The 20,304-nt window shown below is 38.7% G+C and overlaps 2 protein-coding genes across 6 annotated transcripts; both read right to left on the minus strand.

Annotated features, from left to right (window-relative positions):
• Window positions 1–199: 199 nt before the first annotated feature.
• Window positions 200–7,339, minus strand: LOC135141649 (homeobox protein onecut-like). 3 transcript variants are annotated; one of them, XM_064072932.1, is made up of 5 exons: window positions 5,288–7,339; window positions 3,734–3,806; window positions 2,998–3,021; window positions 2,741–2,853; window positions 2,516–2,599 (listed from the first exon to the last, which is right to left on the minus strand). In XM_064072932.1, exons 1-4 carry the CDS (start codon window positions 6,624–6,626, stop codon window positions 2,742–2,744), a joined length of 1,548 nt encoding a protein of 515 aa, XP_063929002.1. In that variant the 5' UTR covers window positions 6,627–7,339; the 3' UTR covers window positions 2,516–2,599; window position 2,741. The 3 variants fall into 3 exon arrangements, with proteins under 3 accessions (XP_063929001.1, XP_063929002.1, XP_063929003.1); XM_064072931.1 differs by lacking the exon at window positions 3,734–3,806 and having other exon boundaries at window positions 200–2,599; window positions 5,288–7,338; XM_064072933.1 differs by lacking the exon at window positions 3,734–3,806 and having other exon boundaries at window positions 2,998–3,013.
• Window positions 7,340–8,958: 1,619 nt separating this feature from the next.
• On the minus strand, window positions 8,959–14,174 carry LOC135141458 (ataxin-7-like). Of its 3 annotated transcripts, none has more exons than XM_064072568.1 (7): window positions 14,119–14,174; window positions 12,673–12,759; window positions 12,330–12,619; window positions 11,919–12,278; window positions 11,354–11,614; window positions 11,153–11,302; window positions 8,959–10,867 (listed from the first exon to the last, which is right to left on the minus strand). In XM_064072568.1, the coding sequence occupies exons 1-7, from the start codon at window positions 14,135–14,137 to the stop codon at window positions 10,361–10,363; spliced, it is 1,674 nt and encodes a 557-aa protein (XP_063928638.1). In that variant the 5' UTR covers window positions 14,138–14,174; the 3' UTR covers window positions 8,959–10,360. The 3 variants fall into 3 exon arrangements, with proteins under 3 accessions (XP_063928638.1, XP_063928637.1, XP_063928639.1); XM_064072567.1 differs by having other exon boundaries at window positions 11,919–12,281; XM_064072569.1 differs by lacking the exon at window positions 14,119–14,174 and adding an exon at window positions 13,050–13,198 and having other exon boundaries at window positions 11,919–12,281.
• Between the last annotated feature and the right edge of the window lie 6,130 nt (window positions 14,175–20,304).

Consider the following 20,304-nt stretch of genomic DNA (forward strand, 5'->3'; position numbering starts at 1 on the left):
CGACGTCCGCCGACGCTCACGGCGCATGACGGCCGCCGTCGCCGCCGCCACGATCGATCCGACCCGCGCCGGAGGCGCGACGACGGTGGCGTTGCAACTCGTACGTTCTACGTTGTACGTCGCTGTGCGTTCTCGACATCGCTATACGTAGACGTACGCGCGGGCATGGACGCACGAAACAACAAATGAAACAAGGCCGTTTATTTTAAATATTTCTTTAATCAACGCTATTTCTCTACAGAATCGTGTGTAGACTCGTGATCGCTCACGATTACACTTTGATGGGATATGATATTGCCATTTTTACACGTTTTTACTATTGCACTAAATTATTCTGGGTGGTGGTGACCGATCGATGGGTTGTGAAGAAACTTATTTATACAATACACAGCAGATGGGATTTTGTAGTCGTAGCGCTCGATTCTGGAAATCTGGATTCTGACAACCCCCGGAACCTGACAAATTAGAGTAAAGTGCAACATCGTGCAAAACATTGTATGTAGTACACACAGTAGCGGGTGCGGCGACAATCTAATTTTTTATTGAAATTGCACAATTTTTATGAGAAATGAACGGCCGACAACCCGCTCGAAAACGGCGAGGCGAGTGCTAACTCCGGTACCAACATTAAAGACGTATCGGTTCAAGGACTCGCCGCTCCGCGGAGTATTATGCTTTTCTGGTGAAGCTCTAACTAAGGACGACGTAAAAGACTAGAAAACAAAACGGTTACAGAAAAGAACACGTCTGACAAGTGCTGACTAGACTTAAACAACGGTACATGTTTGTAGTAAGGCATTTCGTGACCCCAACTCTTCGCCAGGATGAGGCGTTCGACGCTCTAAAACTGATAATAAATACGTACATGGTACCGAACCTATAACGATGTCACAAGCGGCATACAGGGAACAAAGTAAACACATCGCCCGTGTACACCACCCTTACATCTCGCATGCAAATACAAAAAGAAACAAAGCCAACGCTCCGTGTACAGTTAGATTATGTATTCATTTACAGAAAGACCATAGCAAAAGTGATCCCGACATTGCTGGGAATTATATATAAATACTTTTGTCTCGCAATATTTACATAGGAGATTTAACAACCAGTACTATTAATATGATTCTATTTTCACTGTCACAGACTTTCAATACAAATTTCTACGATGAAAAAGTAACAACATTCATCCCCCGATTATGTTAGTAAATATTGTCAAAACTTGCACTCTTGCGTTCCCTTTTTCAACACGGTGTCGTTACTTTTTCCTCTTTCGAAAATTATTTACTTTTCTTTGAAACAAAAATGCTTTATACTACTACAATATATTACAAGAAATAATTCGTAAAAAATATTTTTGGTACGTAGACTAGGTGCTCTTTTGGGCACTCTGCCAAATTTTATACCTACCCCCGACTTCAGAATCAACTGTTCTTTACACAAAAAATATCGAATGGAAATGGAATTTTGTACATTATCAATAACTAGATCTAAAGTACTGAATACAGACACTTTTTTCTTTTTTGTTTGTGCTAAAATAGAAACTTTAGACTTTTTTTACCAAAATATAGCCTCATTTTGATATTTTACATTTTTTGTGAAGAAAGTTTAATTCTTTGTATTTGACCTGTATAAATGATTCTATGACGAAGTAACAGATCACAGATCAAACCAAACGATCACACGATTAAAACTCAAAAACGAACTTATGACTATGTCTATTCTAAACAAGTTCAAAACTCCAATTACATAACCTACATAAAAACAATTTTTGGCAAAATCAGAGTCTACTCTAACAAAAAAAAAAAAACCTATCTACCTTAAATGTACAAATATAACAATTGTTTGTTCGTATTTACAAGCAAATAAATACTTATCCATAATTTTGAACCAACACAATGACTAGAAAATGAGGTAAAATACAGCCTTTGTTAAACGCAAAGCGTGCTATCGGAATGTAAAGATGTATGGAACTTAAAAAATTCATTACGTAAGTTGGACAAGTTTACACAACCAAATTCGGTGGCCGTCGATCGAAGTACAAAAAAAAAACTTTAAAAACCTGAAGCGGCCGCGACTTAACCGAAACACAAAATACGTCAAAATAAAAAAATACAACAACAATAGTAATAAATAGATAAATAGAATAACACATTTTGGTAGATGGAGTAACCGAACACAACGTCTTGCCAATGAGATCACTCGAAAGTTCCGTAAGCGCAGGATTGAAGAAGAATTTTGTTCCGCGGTCAAATACACAACTTGTCGGTGGGTCTACACTATTCTAAACTCTAGGAACGCCGTCACTATTAGTTCAGTGTCACAGCATCAACAAATGGCGGTCACGGAATGCATGTCACAAGACATCTTCCTGATCGTCGATGTCATTGTCCAAATCTATATCCTGATCGGGATCGTCTTGTTCTAATCCCGGCGACATTTGCTGGTGGATTATGGTCGTGGATGATTTTGGATCTTCGTCCTTCCACTTGTCCATCGATCTTCTTCGCGCGTTCATGAAAAAGTTCCCCACGGTCGTCGGCTCCAGACCCAGCTGCCTCGCTATGGTCACCTGCATTTCTTTCGAAGGCCTTTTCGTTTCCTGGAAGACACAGGCCGGGTTAGGCGGTCAGGGATCCGAGCAAATTTGGTGTGTGTGCGTCCATTCTGTCTTATCTCGTCGAAAACGGGAGACGCGAGAAGGACGCAAACACCCGGGGGCCTCGAGGGAACGGCACGTTACCTTAAAAATAGCCTGCAGAGTACGCCGTTGGAGGTCGGTGAAAACCAATCGAGGCTTCTTGGGGGTGGGCAGTTGGTCCGAACTGTTCGAATTCTCCTCTTTCCGTTTGCAACCTGACGGAAAAGTCCGGAAATAATATCGAAACAGAGAAAATGTTTCAAGAGCTTTTCCAAATTACTCATCCGGCCGATGATTCATCATATCAAGACCAGATGACGTAAATTGAAAAAGAACAGGGGGAACATGAAGATACTTACTGCCTCGTTGTGGGATCTGCGCAGCTGCAACAGAAAAATAACTTGTATTAATCATAAGTGCCATGAAAGAGTTGTAACGAAAGATGCATTGAGGTAATTTTGTTAAAGAACGAATGTTGTGACCCAATCTACCCCATCTAGTAAATTCAATTTGGCGCGACAAACGTTTTTTGTTAATTAGCAACATGGCTAATCAAGTTTCTATTGAATTTCCTATTGGTCATTAATTCGCGAAATCGAAAATTGGTTTTTCTCTCACTCTATCTTGATTGTCTAGATGACTTGGCCAATGGGACGTTCCAAGATTAACTATTTATACGTCCAATTAGATACGTCGTGTCTCTATAATAATAATTACAAAACGGGTCGAATGCAAAACAACGAACAAGAACGAACACTAGAGAAAGAATAAGGCTTTCGGAAAAAGTTATTCCAACGGACAACGGGGAAAGATCACATATTCGTTAATCTAGGAAAGTCTCTCGGTTACAGAGAAAAAATGAGGGAAATCGCCGCCAAAATTTCGCTTTCATGCACTTTCGTCGTCGAGACATGAATTTTGTGATGGGGCACGAATATACAACAATCGGGCTAATATTACATATAAACATGCCATATAAAACTGAATATGGATATCAACGTGAATTGAATCCATGCATTTTTTTCGATTCGTCTAACACAAATTCATGCAAATTTTTTTCGCGATACATCGAGACAGACAGACAGTAAAACTCACAAGCACGAAGAGGAGGATGGTTTCCTTCGTTTGGGGTTGACTGCCCTCACGTTTACATTGCGCATCTGGCAGTCTGCAATGAAACAAGAGAGAAGTCAACAATGACAACAAAACAATATCAGTCCAAAATGTCTTCGCAAAGCACACAACTCCTCTCAAAACGAATTAATTATACGCAAAGTTGAATTTCGCTTTCGATAAAAAAAATATTTTAGTCTGTCTCGATCGATTTTTTTTATCAAAATCGAATTTGTCGATTGGCGAGCGCGCCCGAATTTATCGATAATATCTGTCATTTCGTACTGTATGCTTTAAAAGTGTACTAACCCATGCCATTAAAACGGGAAGGGGGGAACTGTACAGGGAAATATCAGCCTGAAGTAAAAATCAATACTTTACCTATAGAAGAGTTTCTACACTACATTCGACTAACCTGAACTTTACATCGATAAAATTAATATTCCGGACGTATTTTCATTAAAATTATGTAATTTCCCGATTTTGATGCGCAAACTTTTCCGCGGAATACGGCCCTACTAATTAAACTTTTCTCTTATAAATTATATTTTCAATATCTCGCTCGTTTTAATTCCGAAAGTTTAATCATTAATACGGTCTCTTGACGTTTTTCGAAAAATAACTCGCGACGTTTCGACTTGCCTAAAATAATACCGAGAATTTCGCTGATCGATATTCCGTGAGAGTTCAGCAAATGTTAATTTACGGCTCTCATTGAGAAGAAAATATTTCAAGGGCTTGTTCAAACGACAAACAATTTCTGCTTATTGTATAGCAAAACGCCGAAAGATACGGCTTGACGAAACAACAAAAATAAATTGCTTTGATTGTCAAGAAACGATAAATAAAACAAAGAAACACAACGAAAAATGTAGGGTAGTAAAATACGAGCATAATTTCTGAAACGAAATTACGTGTTTTTGTTTTATTTTAACGTGATTATTTTAATTAAGGAGGGTGTGCATACGTGTGTGAAGCCTGGCGAATGCTGCTGGGTTATACTATGGTGTAAAAAGTTAATGAATAACGGGAAAGGGACGGTTTCCTATTTTAGGCACACGTCTAGTGAATTTTACAAGGTTTCTGTGGTAACATTATAGCTTCGGTGGTCGAGAAAACGTAGGGTGGGAAACTACGCACAAGGTGATCGTGACAGATGGAAACGTGAACGTCTAAAATGCGAGAGGGTAATATAGGTAGGTATATGTTGTATACGTATATGTATTAGGTAAAGGAATTAAATTTAGTTCCGTTATGAAAGTCGTAACCGTCTGTCATAATAGAAATATAAGAATGAACAAAAAAAAAAAAAAAAAGAAAAAAACGAGTTCGGATGTCTTTGAAGACCGGTCTTTTGAACTAACAAAGGGGCTTTAAGGATGCGAGGGAACCCCTTGTGAAAGTTCAATGTACGTCACGTCGGTGTGCCGCGCTGTAAATACAGGGTCGGTTTGCGATGTAGCATAGATAGGGTAGATAGGAGAAACAATTAAGTGAGGTGGCACCCGGTATGTGGGTGTCGTTGTTGATACAAACCTGCTAGACGCAGGGCCGACATTCTTTGGAACTCTGGTTCTTGTAGCCATTTCCACATCCGCCGAAAAGTTTCCCGTCCCGATTTGAGTTTCGACCAGGGTTTAGGGTTTCGTAATAGGTCAGAAAGCGTGCCTTGCGACCTACAAAGCACCCTTTGGGCGAAAATAGCTTGGGGTATGCTGTAGCGTTTCAGTTCTGCGCTAATGCGTTGAGCTAGCTCTTTGGTGTTGATTTCTTCGACGTCGGCGGCAATGGCAGGTACACTTAGGGCTCCAGAGGACGCGTTCTTTGACGATATTTGCATCGCGACGGCAGGCTGAGGTTGTTGCTGTTGCTGAGGTTGCTGCTGTTGTTGCTGCTGCTGCTGCTGTTGCTGAGGTTGAGGTTGTTGTTGTTGCTGCTGTTGTGATTGTTGTTGTGGTTGCAAGCTGAGGACAGGTGGTGAAGGTGAACATTCGCGTTGTTGAGGGGCGGCGATTTGTACCAGCGTCGGTGGGTGGTGTTGGAGACCAAGACCGTTGAGAGTTGTGCCGCCGAAACCACCCACCAGAGTACCATCTGGTGAATTCAACGAGGCTGACGGTGGACTTAACTGCGGGCTTTGCAAAGAACGCGCGACTAGATCTCTCTGCTGGGCACCATAAGGGGAGTCGTAACCTGGCGGAGACATGCTTTTCTGAGGGGACGGCAATCCGTTCTGGCTGTAGGCGCTTTGGGGGCTGATCGGGCTCGGTTGCTGCTGTAGACCCATACCGGGAGAAGAATAGTTGTGAGGTGGTGTCATGCCCATCGTGGGCATCGAATAGGCCGCGTTCACATTTACACCCAAACCTAAGCCTATTCCAAGGCTATTGTTTTGCATGACCGTGAAAGAGCCCGTGACATTGCCGGCGTGACCGTATGCGAACTTGTCGGACATTGTCGAGATGGGGGGTAGAGGTTGGAGAGGTGTAAGGGTGGCATAGGAGGAGCTGGGGCTGTATCCTGGAGGCGATAGTCTTCCATTGACTGAGGTTAACGTTTGGTAAGTGGGTTCGGGCTGCATTCGAAAATCAGCAGCGTCGATCATGTTGGCTACGCTCACCGAAGTCGGTGAGAGTTTGCCAGGACTAAGAAGCTCTGAATCTCGCGAGTCGTCCTGGGGTTGGACTATTACGGACAGGGGGCCTTCGGCCTCTTCCTGCTTGACGAGACGCCTCTCCACCACAGCACGCGACACCAACCTCATGCGGACGGTTTGCGTCTCCATGCCGCCACCGGCCGCATGCGCGCTACCATCAGGAGAATCGACCGGATCACCCAGTGCCTGCTGCTCGATCATGTCGCCTATATGGTCCATCACGAGGGTTGGCGGCTTATCGAAAAAGCCATGGCTCGGCGCCGCGACGTCGTCTCCCGGGATGGCCCCGGCAGATGCCTCCTCCTGCTCACTACACCTCACTTCACCGGTTAACACGCACAATCCGCACTTTGTTTACGATTGCGACAGCGACGACGACGGCCGCTTCGTCACCCTCTCGAAAGGCAGTCCTCCGCCTAGCACAGAAGCCGCGAACCCGACGGCACTGCCACTCATGGTCGCGATCCTCTAGCCTCCTCGCATGCTCACTTCGATTGCTTACCCGGAGCCCGTACCGATTTTCTCATTGGACTCCGATTTCGATTAGTATCGGTGGGGAAATTGTTACTCGCAGCCGGTCGATAGTGAATTGAATGGGGGAGCGCGCGACGCCAGGTGGTTCTGCGCGCGACCCTAGTACCTACCCTCGTGCTGCGCTCGCCGGCCGCGCGTCGCGCTCCTCTCGCCCTAAATCGGGGGTAGCAACCGACACATAAACGCACTAAACGCACCAACAACAACTAACGCCACATACCCCTCAAGTGCACGCAATGATACGCTTCACGATCCGACGACGACATCACAGCGTACCGTACCGTTCGCGACACTACAACCCTCGTTTGACACATCAACGTTGCGTTTTGACCATATGCTCCTCACCCTTGCCGTGTTTTGTCTTTTTCATCATGCACCTACGCAAAATACAAACGCGACCCCAAAAATACAAACAAATACTTTACATATAGCGACATCTAACTCGCGCTTTATTTCCGTTTGAAATTTTAACCGCCGTTTTTCTCATTATTTATTCATTACCGAAGCTATTATATTGCCTTCTGCCTATTCTCATAGCGAATAGGCACGCTGGACAATTAATAATGTTAATTATGCATCATTAAACATAAAATTCTCCGCAGACGCAAAACCCATCTTTACGAATTCGTTAATTATACATCTGCACTCACAGACGTACACGTCATGCTAATGCAACTTACATTTTTTTACAAAACAAATCCTCTCTTCACCTAATTAAAATTTCCCTCTTCTCAAAATCAACAGTATTCGATTAAGATTCTGTGAGCCTGCTCAAACCAACACTTAACCCCGCCAATGGATGCCTTCGGATTTACGTCAATAAAATTATCGTAAATCATTGCCTGATTACAGTTTCCTGTATTTTTTATCTTCTTTTGATAAAAACAAATTTCCTAGATCATGTCAATAACTTATCAAATATTCAATAATTATAATTAAAAAAAATATATCGTTTTTAACCACGTAGTTAAATACTGAAATGTGTACGAATCTACGCATTGAACGTACTTTTGCGTATGGGTACCATGTTTCTAATATTTTTTGCACCTAATAATGCGTAACTTTGGAAATTCACTAATTCAGGCATATGGTTGCTTATTTTTTCATTTCATTTTTAAAATTACCCATCCTCGATGACTCAAAAATATCAATATATAAACAAACGGTTTCATACGTTATCGATTATTTCATGCGATGATCAAATTTTCTCTAAAAATGTTTTATTTTTATTAAAAGTTAAAACTTATTTTAATATAAAGTTAGCTACCTAAAAAATTAATTTAAAATGGACTTATATTTTATTGATTATTTCAGAAACAGGGTATTTAATTTTGACGAAATTCAGAGAGCGCAGTAACGTTACATTGTTCATTTTTAAACGAATATAGGTATAATCTCCGTGCCCAACTACAGAATATATGATGAAAAGATAACATTAGATAAAAATTATACAAAAAAAAACACATGCACACTTTTTTTGCCTTATGCTTTAGAACTGAAGGAAGTTCCATGTAAATAACGTTACAAAATTACCAAAACTGTTACACAGTACCAAAAGTGGAGTTTTTCTTTGTAATTTTTTAATTTATACAATATATATATGTATTTATTTTTTTACAGGTACAATCTCATTATGTCATGCTCACGTGATAGGCATGCGGCTTCAAAATTTAATACAGATAACGCAACTGACGTACGCCAAATATCGATTTTTGTATGGAAAGCTGTAAGCTATAATTATAAAGACTCGTATAAATATTTTCAACTGGATCTCTTACTACAATTAACGTTACGTCATACATTTATCAGTGTCGTCACGTCATGGAAGCGTAACATAGAGAAGATGTTGCTTTTTTTGTAAATAATGTGTCTACAAAATGGTCTGTTAGATGAATCAAACAGTACGTTATGCGCAAGCGCGGTATTTTCAAAATTGAAGGTCATCGCATTGGGCACAAAAATGCGTTTGTGTAATAACGAAGGGAGGGCGTATTATGGGAAAAGGAAAGTATCGGTGTCGGTAGTCTAGAGTTTATTAAAACGAAAATAAATGTTATAGAATATCACCTATTAGAAAATAAATGATATTTTACAAGGAGGCAGTAGGATTGCCAGCCCTGATGAAATTGGCAATATTCACAGCCATAGAGCATTGCTTGTGAAACAATCACAGTTAAACAATGCGTATTTATTATATTTTATTTTATAATAAATGCTGAAATGTAAAGCTACGAACAAAACATGATTAGGTACACTGCTATCAATATTAGACTATTCGACAAATTCGCAAAGACATATACAGGTCAGTTTTGATCCATTCAGTTAATCAGTGTGCCATAAAAATAAAATAACAGAAAGAAATTAGGTAAAATCGATTACCACGTTAAAACTAAAAATAAACATGAACGAAAACGAATACATATAAAATAAATTCTGGGCTGACATACAAAACAAAAAACATTCCAGTATGTTGCTACTTTTCGAAGCACATTTCAAAATATGACTAAGTTTTAGCAGAACAGTAATATACTACAAAAATACTTGAATTAAACTGAACTAATACTGATAACATTGGAAACAAACATCGCTTGCAAATGATGTGTTCTATTACGCTACCACACCAAAACATTTACTAAATGCATAAGAACAAATGTCATTATTACAATTATACCACTTGACAAGTTTACTTTTGTAAAAACATGAAGTAACTCCTAGTATAAAAAGGTCGATGGAATATATAAAAAAATAAACAGTTATGACGAACAAAAATGTTCTGAAGTCGTGTATATAAAAATAACAAAAAAGTATGTGTAAGTAAATGTACTAATAAATTAGTGGGTTGAATAAATAAAATGAAATTATTTACATATTTACAAATATCACTAGATTAAAATTATTTGGAGCACAACTCTAAAACCACAAATGTTTTAATCACAACTTTTTTCTTATTTTTTGTGTTTATGAGATCAATTTGCTGAGCACCAAACCATAACTCATAACATGACATGGATGTAATATCGTTAACAAACAGTAGAAAAGAAACACAAATCATGAACACATAAATACAAAAAATTATACAATTAACTAATCACACTTTCAGTCTACGTAAATGACTGACCTGTATATTATGAAATAACACACTTACACACAATACAAAAAGGAATAGGGTGGCGTCTCTTAATATCGGAAATTATTTGGAACGTCCAATATAAGGTAGCCACAAGCGTATGTCAGAGTATTACAAGAAAACAGTCTTAAAATGGTCTGCTAACCCACTGCAGACGTCAATTTTAGAACACTTTAGGATAAAAATCATACCTGACTAACATTGGTATGACGAAAAAAAATTTAGAACCTGAATAACAATACGGTAAATAATATATATATATATATGTATATACAGACTACCTAAAATAAAATCACTTCATGTTCAACAAATTGATATTTTCTTGAATACAATGGTTAGGCTGTGGTGCCTCAGCAACTTCACTCATTTCAGTATGCAAAATAAAACCATTTACATCAGCGGCTAATTTAATTTGTTTACCGTCACTAGCACTGAGTTTTTCAGTAGAGGATCTTTTACAATTAACTTTATTTATACCTTTCGTTTTCAATAGAATAGATCTTTGAGGAGGCACGTTGTATGATGTACTTTTACAATTTGTGGATGAAGCGGCCATTCGTTTTGTAGTAATAGCCATCTGTATATCGTTCCTCTGGTACTCCAGTCTCTGATTTGAACCGAGAATCGCCCCACCCACTTTTCTTGACCCGTAAGTCGGCAAAATGGTGGGTTTCGGATGAGATTTGTATAGTTTTATGTTGGTTGAAGTCTCTGGCATTGTCAAGAAGTAGCCGTTAGGAGGTGGACTATTGGCACGAGGAGTGGCCTCCACAAATACACTGTTTTCCTTCTGAATAAACTATAAAAACACGTTTCAGATAAAATATTTCCAGAGATGATTTAGTTACGCATGCAGATTCCTCATGCGACATTATTAGTTCAGTTCACACTAATTTGCACACACCACTACTGTCTATCTTGCTTTACTCACCTGAATTCTTCAATTCTATACCATGTTGAAACAACGCAAGTATGTAGATAAAAAATGATCAAATTTCAGCAAACGATCGTGTGTGCAAATTCTACACGAATGTAACAAGCCATTCTATCCTACATTACATGAGGATCTAGTGATGAAACTTACTTGAACAGGAGTTACAACAAATATTGGACTGATCGGATTAAAATACAATACAGGTGAGCTTTTAGTAGATAATGAAGTTTCAATAGAGCAATATCCACTTTCCAACTGATTAGAGGGATCGTCACTCTCAACTTCATCATGCAACTCATTCTATAAAATTAGACAAATGAACACTACTACAAATCCGAAAACGTAACTCACCTCCGGTAAGTCACCTATCGTCAGAGTCGAAGGTAGTTTCGGTGCGTCAACGAAATCTGGAACCTCCGCGTTATCGCCCACACAGTTAATCGGTTCAGGTTCAATAAGAGGAAACATGAACTCCGGCGAAGATTTCGTATCAATCGCTAAAAGATGTGTCGGAGACCGGCGACGCGACTCTTTCTCTTTAGCAGCTTTCTTTTCCGCTATCAAAACGTGGATGTTCTTACTACGCCCAGGCACGGATTTGCGTTGCTGAATCTAAGCAGTGGGATTACAATAAGATTTGAAAATCAGACGGGAAACGGTAACCCGACATATCGTTTTTCTACGACTACGGTCGCGTAATGGACGCATTTCCTACCGCTGCCATGGCAACCGGTGCCTAACGGAAAACACCGCGCGTGTGACAATGACAGATGATTTTCTTACCTTTTCTACGACTATTTTGGGGAATTTTGGGTCGACATGGCAACCGGTGAGGAATGGAAAGGGCGTGCAACGCTATAATGCAGCCATTTCTTAATAGTCGTAGAAATGAAATGCGTTTTTATGAGGACAGTACCTTGTGGTTCGAACACGTGATGGATCTCGTACACGGCCCCTTCTGCCCCTCGACGACCCCGCAGTGGACATCGGGATCGTATTCTCTAAGCGCTTTGGTACTCTTTTTTGACTTTTTGTGTCTACTGCTTGTTTCTTCGTTTGGAGAAACTTCGGGTAACAGGACGGGAGACGGAGGCAGAGGGGGCGGCGGGGGGGTTGGGGGCGACGCGACGGCGGCGCTTGGGGCGGGGTCCTCGTTTGCCTTTGGGGCGGCGGCGTTTACTGCGTCTGACAGAGGAAGCACGTCGGGGGCTAGCCGCGACACTTGAGGAGGGGAGATATCTGAAAATTTTGACAACACTGGCGGGCCGGGAGATTCCTTCTGGAAGAAAAACGTTAAGTAAAAAGCGAAATCGGGCGATGTTTTTACTTTGAATAGGGGGGGAAGAGGCACTGATGATCCTTGTAGTTTCTTCTTGCTCTTGACCTTTTTCTTTATTTGCTGGGACTGGATTTTGCCTTTGCCTGGACAGTGTTCCTTGTGGCTGGAGACCACTTGGGGGTTGAAAACTTGCTCGCATACGCCGCACGTACTGTAAATTCTGTCTTCCATTTTCGGATGGCTGCCATACAGCGAAATGTAGTCTCTCTGGAGGGAGAAAACGGTCTTTGGGGGCCGCTGGCTGCCATAGCTGTTCTCGTCGCCTACTTCTTCATGCACTGGGAGGAAAATTAGCGTGCTACATTTACTGGGGTTAAGAAAAATGAATTACCTGATGCTAGGTCTCCGAGCTGTTCAAGTAATTCCCATCGCATTACGTCTTCAAGGGTGCTTTCGAAGTAGGTTTCCATTTCAGTTTCTAACAGAACACACTGATTAACATAACTATAAACAATCTGTGACGACGATCTGGCCTATGTTCAAGTATCGGGAAATTAACCTCAAAATCTGTTCTTATAAAAATACAAAAGTTTGAGCAAATTTTTTTAAACAACCAAAATTATACAAAAATTACTCATAAAAAAATTATTAATTTGTTCTCTTGTACCAACATCTCAGACCGGTCATCTTTAAAGGCATCTGTCCCGCAAGAATCGTAGCATGTTGGCGTAATTTTCAACGAATTTATTCAGCCCAAACCTTACTCACTCAGAAATTTTCTAATATGCTTTATTTTTGTGGTTTTATTTAATAATTTCAATTTTATTAACTTTAAAGGATCTGTTACCCTTCTGTCATTTCTTTTCGGTCATTACTACGTTTACATGCTACGCATAAACGACGTGAATTGCAACCGACAAAACAGGAGGCTGTGGAAAGCTCGTCCGCCATCTGTCTCTCAATAAACAAACTAATGCCACCTTACGGAAACATCTAACAGAGGACGACTCCTTAAATTTTTTTAGATGCAACCGTATTAATCCATCCACTAAATGCACTTTTGAATCATCGATAACGCATTTTTTCACGTGACGATTAAAGCTTAATAGAATTCACTGATAACAACAAATAACACTCCATTACTTGTTTTTTTTTTTTAATTTCCTGCCCCGTAGCTGACTTATTGGAATGCAACTGCGCCAAATTGAAAAGTTTTGGATTTTTATTTATACTGACCTTTGCATGTATGTGTCAACCGGACCGGAGAAACTTTTTTAATTTGACCAATGTTCCGTCAGTTATTGCAGTGCTGGTACTGCACCTGTCTTAATATGTAGGGGTTGTAGCTTGCGACAAATTAAAAAAAACACACTATAGGTACGTGTTGATTAACGAATCGGCGCGTTCTGTAGAAACGCATAATCGGTGAAATGTATGAAATGTGAAATACAGATTTGACTCAACTGCGTGGCACTACAACTCTTCAGTATCCAGATTAAAACGTCGAAACAGATGTATACACATACTTTTCCTACTAGTCGTTTTTCGCTAACAATATACAAAATTTGTATTAATAAATTTTAATTTAAGTCACTTTCAGACTAACACTTATTCAACGTGACGTCACTTTATCTCGAAATAGATAATTAACTGTCGTTACCTGCACTATTCATTGTTACATTTTTGTAAGTTGCTTAAAATGAGTGAGTGTTTTGCTAAGCAACAAAAATAATACTTCCATCTTCGTGACGTCAAACCACTTCTCCACATGCTTATTCATGCACTAACAAACACAATTGTGACAGATGCAAAAATAGACATGTTCTATGATACCCACCTTTGGTGCAAAGTTCCATTTGGTTGTGCTCACCACTGATTAGCTATGCTCACTTAAGAATAAAAATATTCACGCTCCTAGCGCGAGTTTCGTTGACAAAGCCGTTGTGACGACTACCTTCAATTCTAAAGATTACAGCTCAATGTGTACATTGCGCATTTGATACAAATGAATATCGCGGACATCGCCGGGTCTTTTATTTATAAAAGTTAACAATGTTAATACGCATACAACATGTGCCTACCAAATTACGTTAATTTTAGGTTTGATACATGTCCTGTTAAGTACTAAGCGAGGCTTTTATTCACTTTATTCATTAAAAAATCGTTGCTGGCGTCGAAAGTGAAACCGATTCGTGTGCTTTTAGATTACAAGCAATGAACAGGTATTTTAGGTTTTTTACTCTGCTACATTGCGCTAGAGAAATCCATTAATCATGCCATAAGTTGTGGGAGCAAGTCTCCTCCCTGTATTCTTTACAGGTAATATAAATTGCAGTACATTACGTCAACAATGTACTGATTTATAATAATCAAACGGAGGTACTGTACCATGGCGATTATCACGATATTTTATATTTTCCGTTTTTATTAATGCGACAATGTTTTGCCAAGTTTCAAACCGCAGATCAAATAAAGATTAAAAAACAAACTTATTAACAAAACTAAACAGATTGTAAATTTAATTATCAAAGGAGAAGATTACAATCGACAATAAATAATAGACATTCACTCATTAAAGTCGCTTTGGTTTAGTTAACAAAAATGTCTGCAGGCGCCGCTGATAACGTAATTAGAAAGAGGGGGAAAGTATGTTTACAGAAGTGTAAATTTCGGCAGAAATACATTATTTTATTTAGTAAAAGCAATTATTTTTAATTAGTAACTGTTGTACGTTGTCCTCAGGCTTTCGTGTTTACATATTTCGTAGTTCACTGTTGGATTATCCTCGTACCTGTTGTAAACAAATACTGTTTATGTAAAAATTCGTCCAAATGTAACATTGTTTCACTTTTTTGATCATAGTTATTTTTAGTAACAAACCTTATTTAACTTTGGTCTTTTAATTGCTCAAAACTCTTGTTTTAAGGACCAGTTTATGAATTGTTCGAAGTTTAAAGCCTGGTATGTCGAGACGGCGTTAATTTCTTAGGAACGCGTAATGTGGTTGTCTTTAAGAACTCTTAATTTGAATACAACAAGAGTCAAGTTGTAATGCAATAAAATTGCTTTATTGAGTGGAACTAATTGATACACATATCATTAGTGCGTTTATAAGTGAAACATTAATTTTAATCAAAGACTTGATGCAACCAGCAGCTTGTCTCATCTTCTATCAAGTGAAACGATTTCCATAATGTAATTAACAGTAGCTTGCGCTGACGAACGCCAGTGTGGTGTATAAATGGTTGCATGCCAGCGATTGGGAATTTTCCCGTAAATCTGAGTAAGTGCATGGTCAGTGTGTGCCACTTTCCGTTTAATGGACCTTAAATGAAAATCTTTGAGTTGTGAAAGGCTTAAATTAGGGACTTTTGGTCGAGAATAATCGTTTAGTTATTTACTAATAAAGTAAGCGATCTGTCGGTAAAGAATAGCAGCCTGTGCGTAATCAAATATGTACTTTTCATGATCGCAAATAAAAATAAGAGATGTAAACTGAGAGCGTCCAGTCTGGTTGTCTGACCATCTTTAGCAGCGATAATCATAAGTTATGATTCGAAAAACGCCTTTGGCGTATTCACTGATTCTTTAAAATGCGCTAAAATAGCAAATTAACCTTCACATTTTATTTGTCTTTAGATCACTTTTTTAAGCATTCTTTATTTAATGCCGGGCTCCTTGTGCAAAGCTACTTGAACCATAAAAATACCAACAACACTGATAAATTGTTATTAGTTCGTTTCACCTATGCAAAATAAGCATATGCGCAGGGACGGACCGGCCTACATCGCACAATGCGGGATTCTCTTGTTGCTGAGCAATTCTACGCGAATTATGACGCTCGTAAAGCTAGCTCCACTCGAACAGAAACAAAACTCAATAAAACCAAGAAAATGTACACTTTTTAACTTTTTTGCTAAGACAATGTAGAAGGAACTTAACTAGGCTGCACTCCGACTGCCAGGAAAATTATGGACCCATTCAAGCAAGAGTTTTCAAATTCGAACAAATCACCATTCGCCAGTCCTGCTCTGAATGCGGCCACCTCTCTCTAAATCGCGTTTCAAAATAAAATATTCAAATATTCATAATGTAAATACCCCAACGTATCAAGTCATATAATCTCTTTTTCATAACAATGTGCATGTAAAATTCACTCATTATTTATGCAGATACTAAACTTCACACCCTATTGTCTCATATTTTAAATGGCGCCCCAAAACTTTGGCGGTTTTTAATAAGAGACACCAGAAATTAATGCGTTTTATTATTTATAATGGCGACAGCGTGTAAACACCAAGAACACCGCTGACAACCTCGACACTTACGTCACAATGTCAAAACTGATCAATCGGAGCCGAGCTTTCCATAAATGTTCGACGTCGAAAAGAAGCATTCTTTTGTAAAAATTTAGACAATTGTCAGGTCGAGAAGCACACTCAGTATATTTACAGACACAAAGTGTCACATTTGCTGGCGAATACCTGGAAATATAAAAAGAAACGGATGCACAATATTTGTCAAGTTCATAAAAACCAATATCATTTACAGTTTCTACGCAACAATTGTAATCACAATAAATATTATGATTCCAATGCAAACGCTTTTTCTCTAAAACCTTAAAGTTAAATTTACTTAGCGCGTATTGAATGTTCGTTCTTTTACATTTCCTGAGAGACAGAAATTTCTTTAGTTTTAACCTACACTGTTGATTTTAAAGTCTTTATTGATTTTACATTATGTTAAACAAAAGTATTAATAATAACTATTATCGAGACATACGTAGACGACTTGAACACACAGCATAGACCACTAATGATTTGTAATGTACCCAAATTTTCTTTGTTATTCAAATCGTTCGTCTGTAGTATACGCAAGAGTGATACGCCAAGGGTTTTATCCCCTCGGTGGCAGCATGTCGTAACGAAATATTGTTCGCGTCACATTGTTGCGATGAAAAGTCCTTAATTACGCGATCTATGACAAAAATATCCGATGTGTGTTGTTACCAAATAATTGCGAGAATAATTGCACGAACCATGTGCAGGTGTAGACTCAGACTTTGTGAATAGCGTGATAAGCGTAAACGACACTCGAGTCCCAATTGTTCTCGTTCATTCATCTGGAGATACATTCACACCTTTAATAGAGTCTGGTCTGGACTGTTATGAAAAAGCCGGCACCCGTCACTTGGCACTCAGGATCGGTCCTTTTCACGTTTTTGCCCCTGCGAACGTTTGCACGTGGTGTCAGCGGAGCCCTTTCGTCTCGATCAGACGAGCTTTCCCGAGTGGTCAGTTGATTTATGTTAATTGTTTAATGCATGGCTTCGATTAGGTCGAAGGTGTTAGCTGGTTCCGGCGTATCTCGAACGGAGGTGGTCTAGAGGTAGAATGAAAACTTATCGTGTCATAAAGTCAGGCGCACCTAACTCCGAGGGTTATATTGATATGGGCGATTTATGAGTGGATATGTCATTAAGATTAACACCTAGAGCCTCGTTTGTAAATGAAACAATATTCGATGAAAAGCAATCAATAAAGAAATTGTTATCCGAATTTCATTGTCTTATCAGCACATTTAGGAGGGACAGGTAATGTACGAGCATGACGGCATTACGGCATGACCGGTTATTTTACACAAGAATGCTTTTAGCCAATATAGCTCAGCCATTTACATAAAATGTCCAACGTCTATACGATATTTTACTTTGTTTTCTTGTTAATTACTGCCGCTACAACATGCATCCCTGCCCATAAACATGTAAACATTCCCAAATATATTTAAGTACGCGGACTACCAGAAACACCTCCGGACAATTACGTTCCACACCAACAAATAACTTCATTCTTATTAGGGAAAACGCTTTTGCTACTACCGTTCTCGGAACTCACGTTCAAAATTTTGCACCCGACACAAAACGCGCATTATCCGGTGTACCACACGGTTCTCACTGCGAACCATTTCTTTTTAACATATTTGTTAATAACGTTTTCGAGTATGTTTTAGATAAGATTTTTTGTTTGTTCATCTACTACTAGCTAGCAGTTGGGTAATATTTTATGCAGCGAAATTAATATCCACGTAGATCGCCATAAAAATTTGTTGTAATGTTTAGTAAAATTTATGTTAAGTACGCACTTTTTGTTGTTACTGAACTGTAGGCATGCTATTTTTGTATATCAATAAAATTTTAACAACTTGAAATTTTGAGAAGCTAATGCGTAAAACCATAAATTAGCCAAATAGGGTCGTATACATTCTGGGCCCATCCAATTGTTGTATTTCTGCGTTTAGTCCAGTAAATCTGTAACAATCTCAGTACAACCCTGAAATTTACGTAAATGTCACACATTGGAGGATATTTACCAGAAAGGTTGTTCAAGCACTGTTGGCCTAAGACACTATAATGCCCGTTTGCACCAACGTTTAAGTCAGATACTTAAAATTTAAGAATTTCTTAAAACCAACAATGTGTTGCACCAACGTTTAAGTCTTTCTTAAAGGGTTCTTTGAAATCTTTAATTTAAGCGCCCGATTACCTGAGGCTTAAATTTGTAAGCAATGCTTAACGAGACACAACGATACAACGCATGTGCGGTACCCATGGTAACAGAACAACACTTTATTTCTATTGGATAATAATTTTGGTGATTACATGAAATCGAAAATTTCCAATTTTGCGACGATTCCATCATTTTTATCAGTGCTCAAAAGTGTATCTGAAGTGTAAAATAAAGTCTTAACAATTTAAAAATAAATATAAAGGAGGTATGTACCACAGTTACAATGTTTTGTTGTAAAGAATAACATGTTTTTTTCGTGTTCGTAAAAAGTGGAACATTTTTTATTAATTTTTGTTTATAAAGGATACGTTTATTTCATGGCACTAGAAGCGTGTCATAGTGTTTCATTTTTTCACGCATTTAAATGAAAAAGTGTCGTAGCGTGTCATTTTTTAAAGGAAGACATTCGTGCGACAAATTTTCCATCTCGTGAAAAAAATATACACTTTACTCACTAGTTGCATAAATAACTATTTTTCATATGAACAATAAAAAGCGCCAGAGGGGAGCGAGAAACTACAGTTATTTGAGGCACAACTGAACAAGAATAGGAAGAGAAAATATGGAATTATAGGTGCGAAAGCGAATTTTAGAGTTAGACATTGAAATAAAAAAGAAGCAGCAAAATAAATTTAAACGTAATAACATGGAAATGTAATAAAATATCAAATTAAAAAGTAATATAGCATAGATTTGTTAATATTATGAATTTCCCAAAAAAAAAGTTATAAAACTTCTTCTAAATTCATTTCCCGTCCCCCGGTTTTGAACAATATTGACCTGGTATTTGACTATATTCTAAGCCCATTTTTTATTAAACACCTAACCAACGTTAGAGAAAATAAATATCAGCACTATTCGAACTACACACGTACAAACTAACCTAAAATATTTGACGTTTCTATACAAACAAGCGTCAGTGTTGCCAATAGAAATGAAACTTTTACACAATTCCCCAACTAAGTATTACTTGGTTAAGTAGAATCTAAGCGGCGACGGTGCAACAACTGTACAATTTAAGACGTAGTTACTTTTAAGAATTGCTTAGCTAAGCAATGCTTACCGCTAACGTTGGTGCAAATGGGCATAAGATTTTGAAGTTTCAAAACCAACTTATGACGTAATATTTCACCGTTACTCTTGTGTCAGAAAGGTGTTTGTGTTGGTGCGGCATCCAGGCAGGAAACTCGTTCTAAAAACGCGCTGTGACAAAGTGGTTACAGTTTTCATTTCGAGACATCCATCATTCGTTCATTTCATGTCGACTTGTGAATTTCCCTGGATTAAAGGGCACAGATTCGAAAAATTACAACACAAACATTCCGGCTTAATTCAGCGATGACTGACGTCCTGATGGCACCTGACACCTGTCATTTCCGAGCTAATCCTTCTAACAAGAAGATCGATCAAATCGCTCAATCAGTAATGTCAGACAGGGTGAATCTCATAGACTGACC

Source organism: Zophobas morio, unplaced genomic scaffold (genome assembly GCF_036711695.1).
Source record: "Zophobas morio isolate AGI-343-1 ecotype UQ-CSIRO unplaced genomic scaffold, CSIRO_AGI_Zmor_V1 ptg000044l, whole genome shotgun sequence".
Taxonomy (NCBI): Eukaryota; Metazoa; Arthropoda; class Insecta; order Coleoptera; family Tenebrionidae; genus Zophobas; species Zophobas morio.

Bases quoted from the DNA above. Each gene is read 5' to 3' on its own strand.
- LOC135141649 (XM_064072931.1), bottom strand. From the start codon at position 6,626: ATGGACCATATAGGCGACATGATCGAGCAGCAGGCACTGGGTGATCCG. The intron at 2,854-2,997 runs GTAAGTATCTTC...CTTTTCCGTCAG, and splicing joins GCAGATCCCACAACGAGGCA to GTTGCAAACGGAAAGAGGAG. The intron at 2,600-2,740 runs GTAACGTGCCGT...TGTGTCTTCCAG, and splicing joins CTCTGCAGGCTATTTTTAAG to GAAACGAAAAGGCCTTCGAA.
- LOC135141458 (XM_064072567.1), bottom strand. The intron at 12,282-12,329 runs GTAAAAACATCG...TTTTTCTTCCAG, and splicing joins CTCTTCCCCCCCTATTCAAA to AAGGAATCTCCCGGCCCGCC. The intron at 11,615-11,918 runs GTACTGTCCTCA...CCCACTGCTTAG, and splicing joins TCACGTGTTCGAACCACAAG to ATTCAGCAACGCAAATCCGT.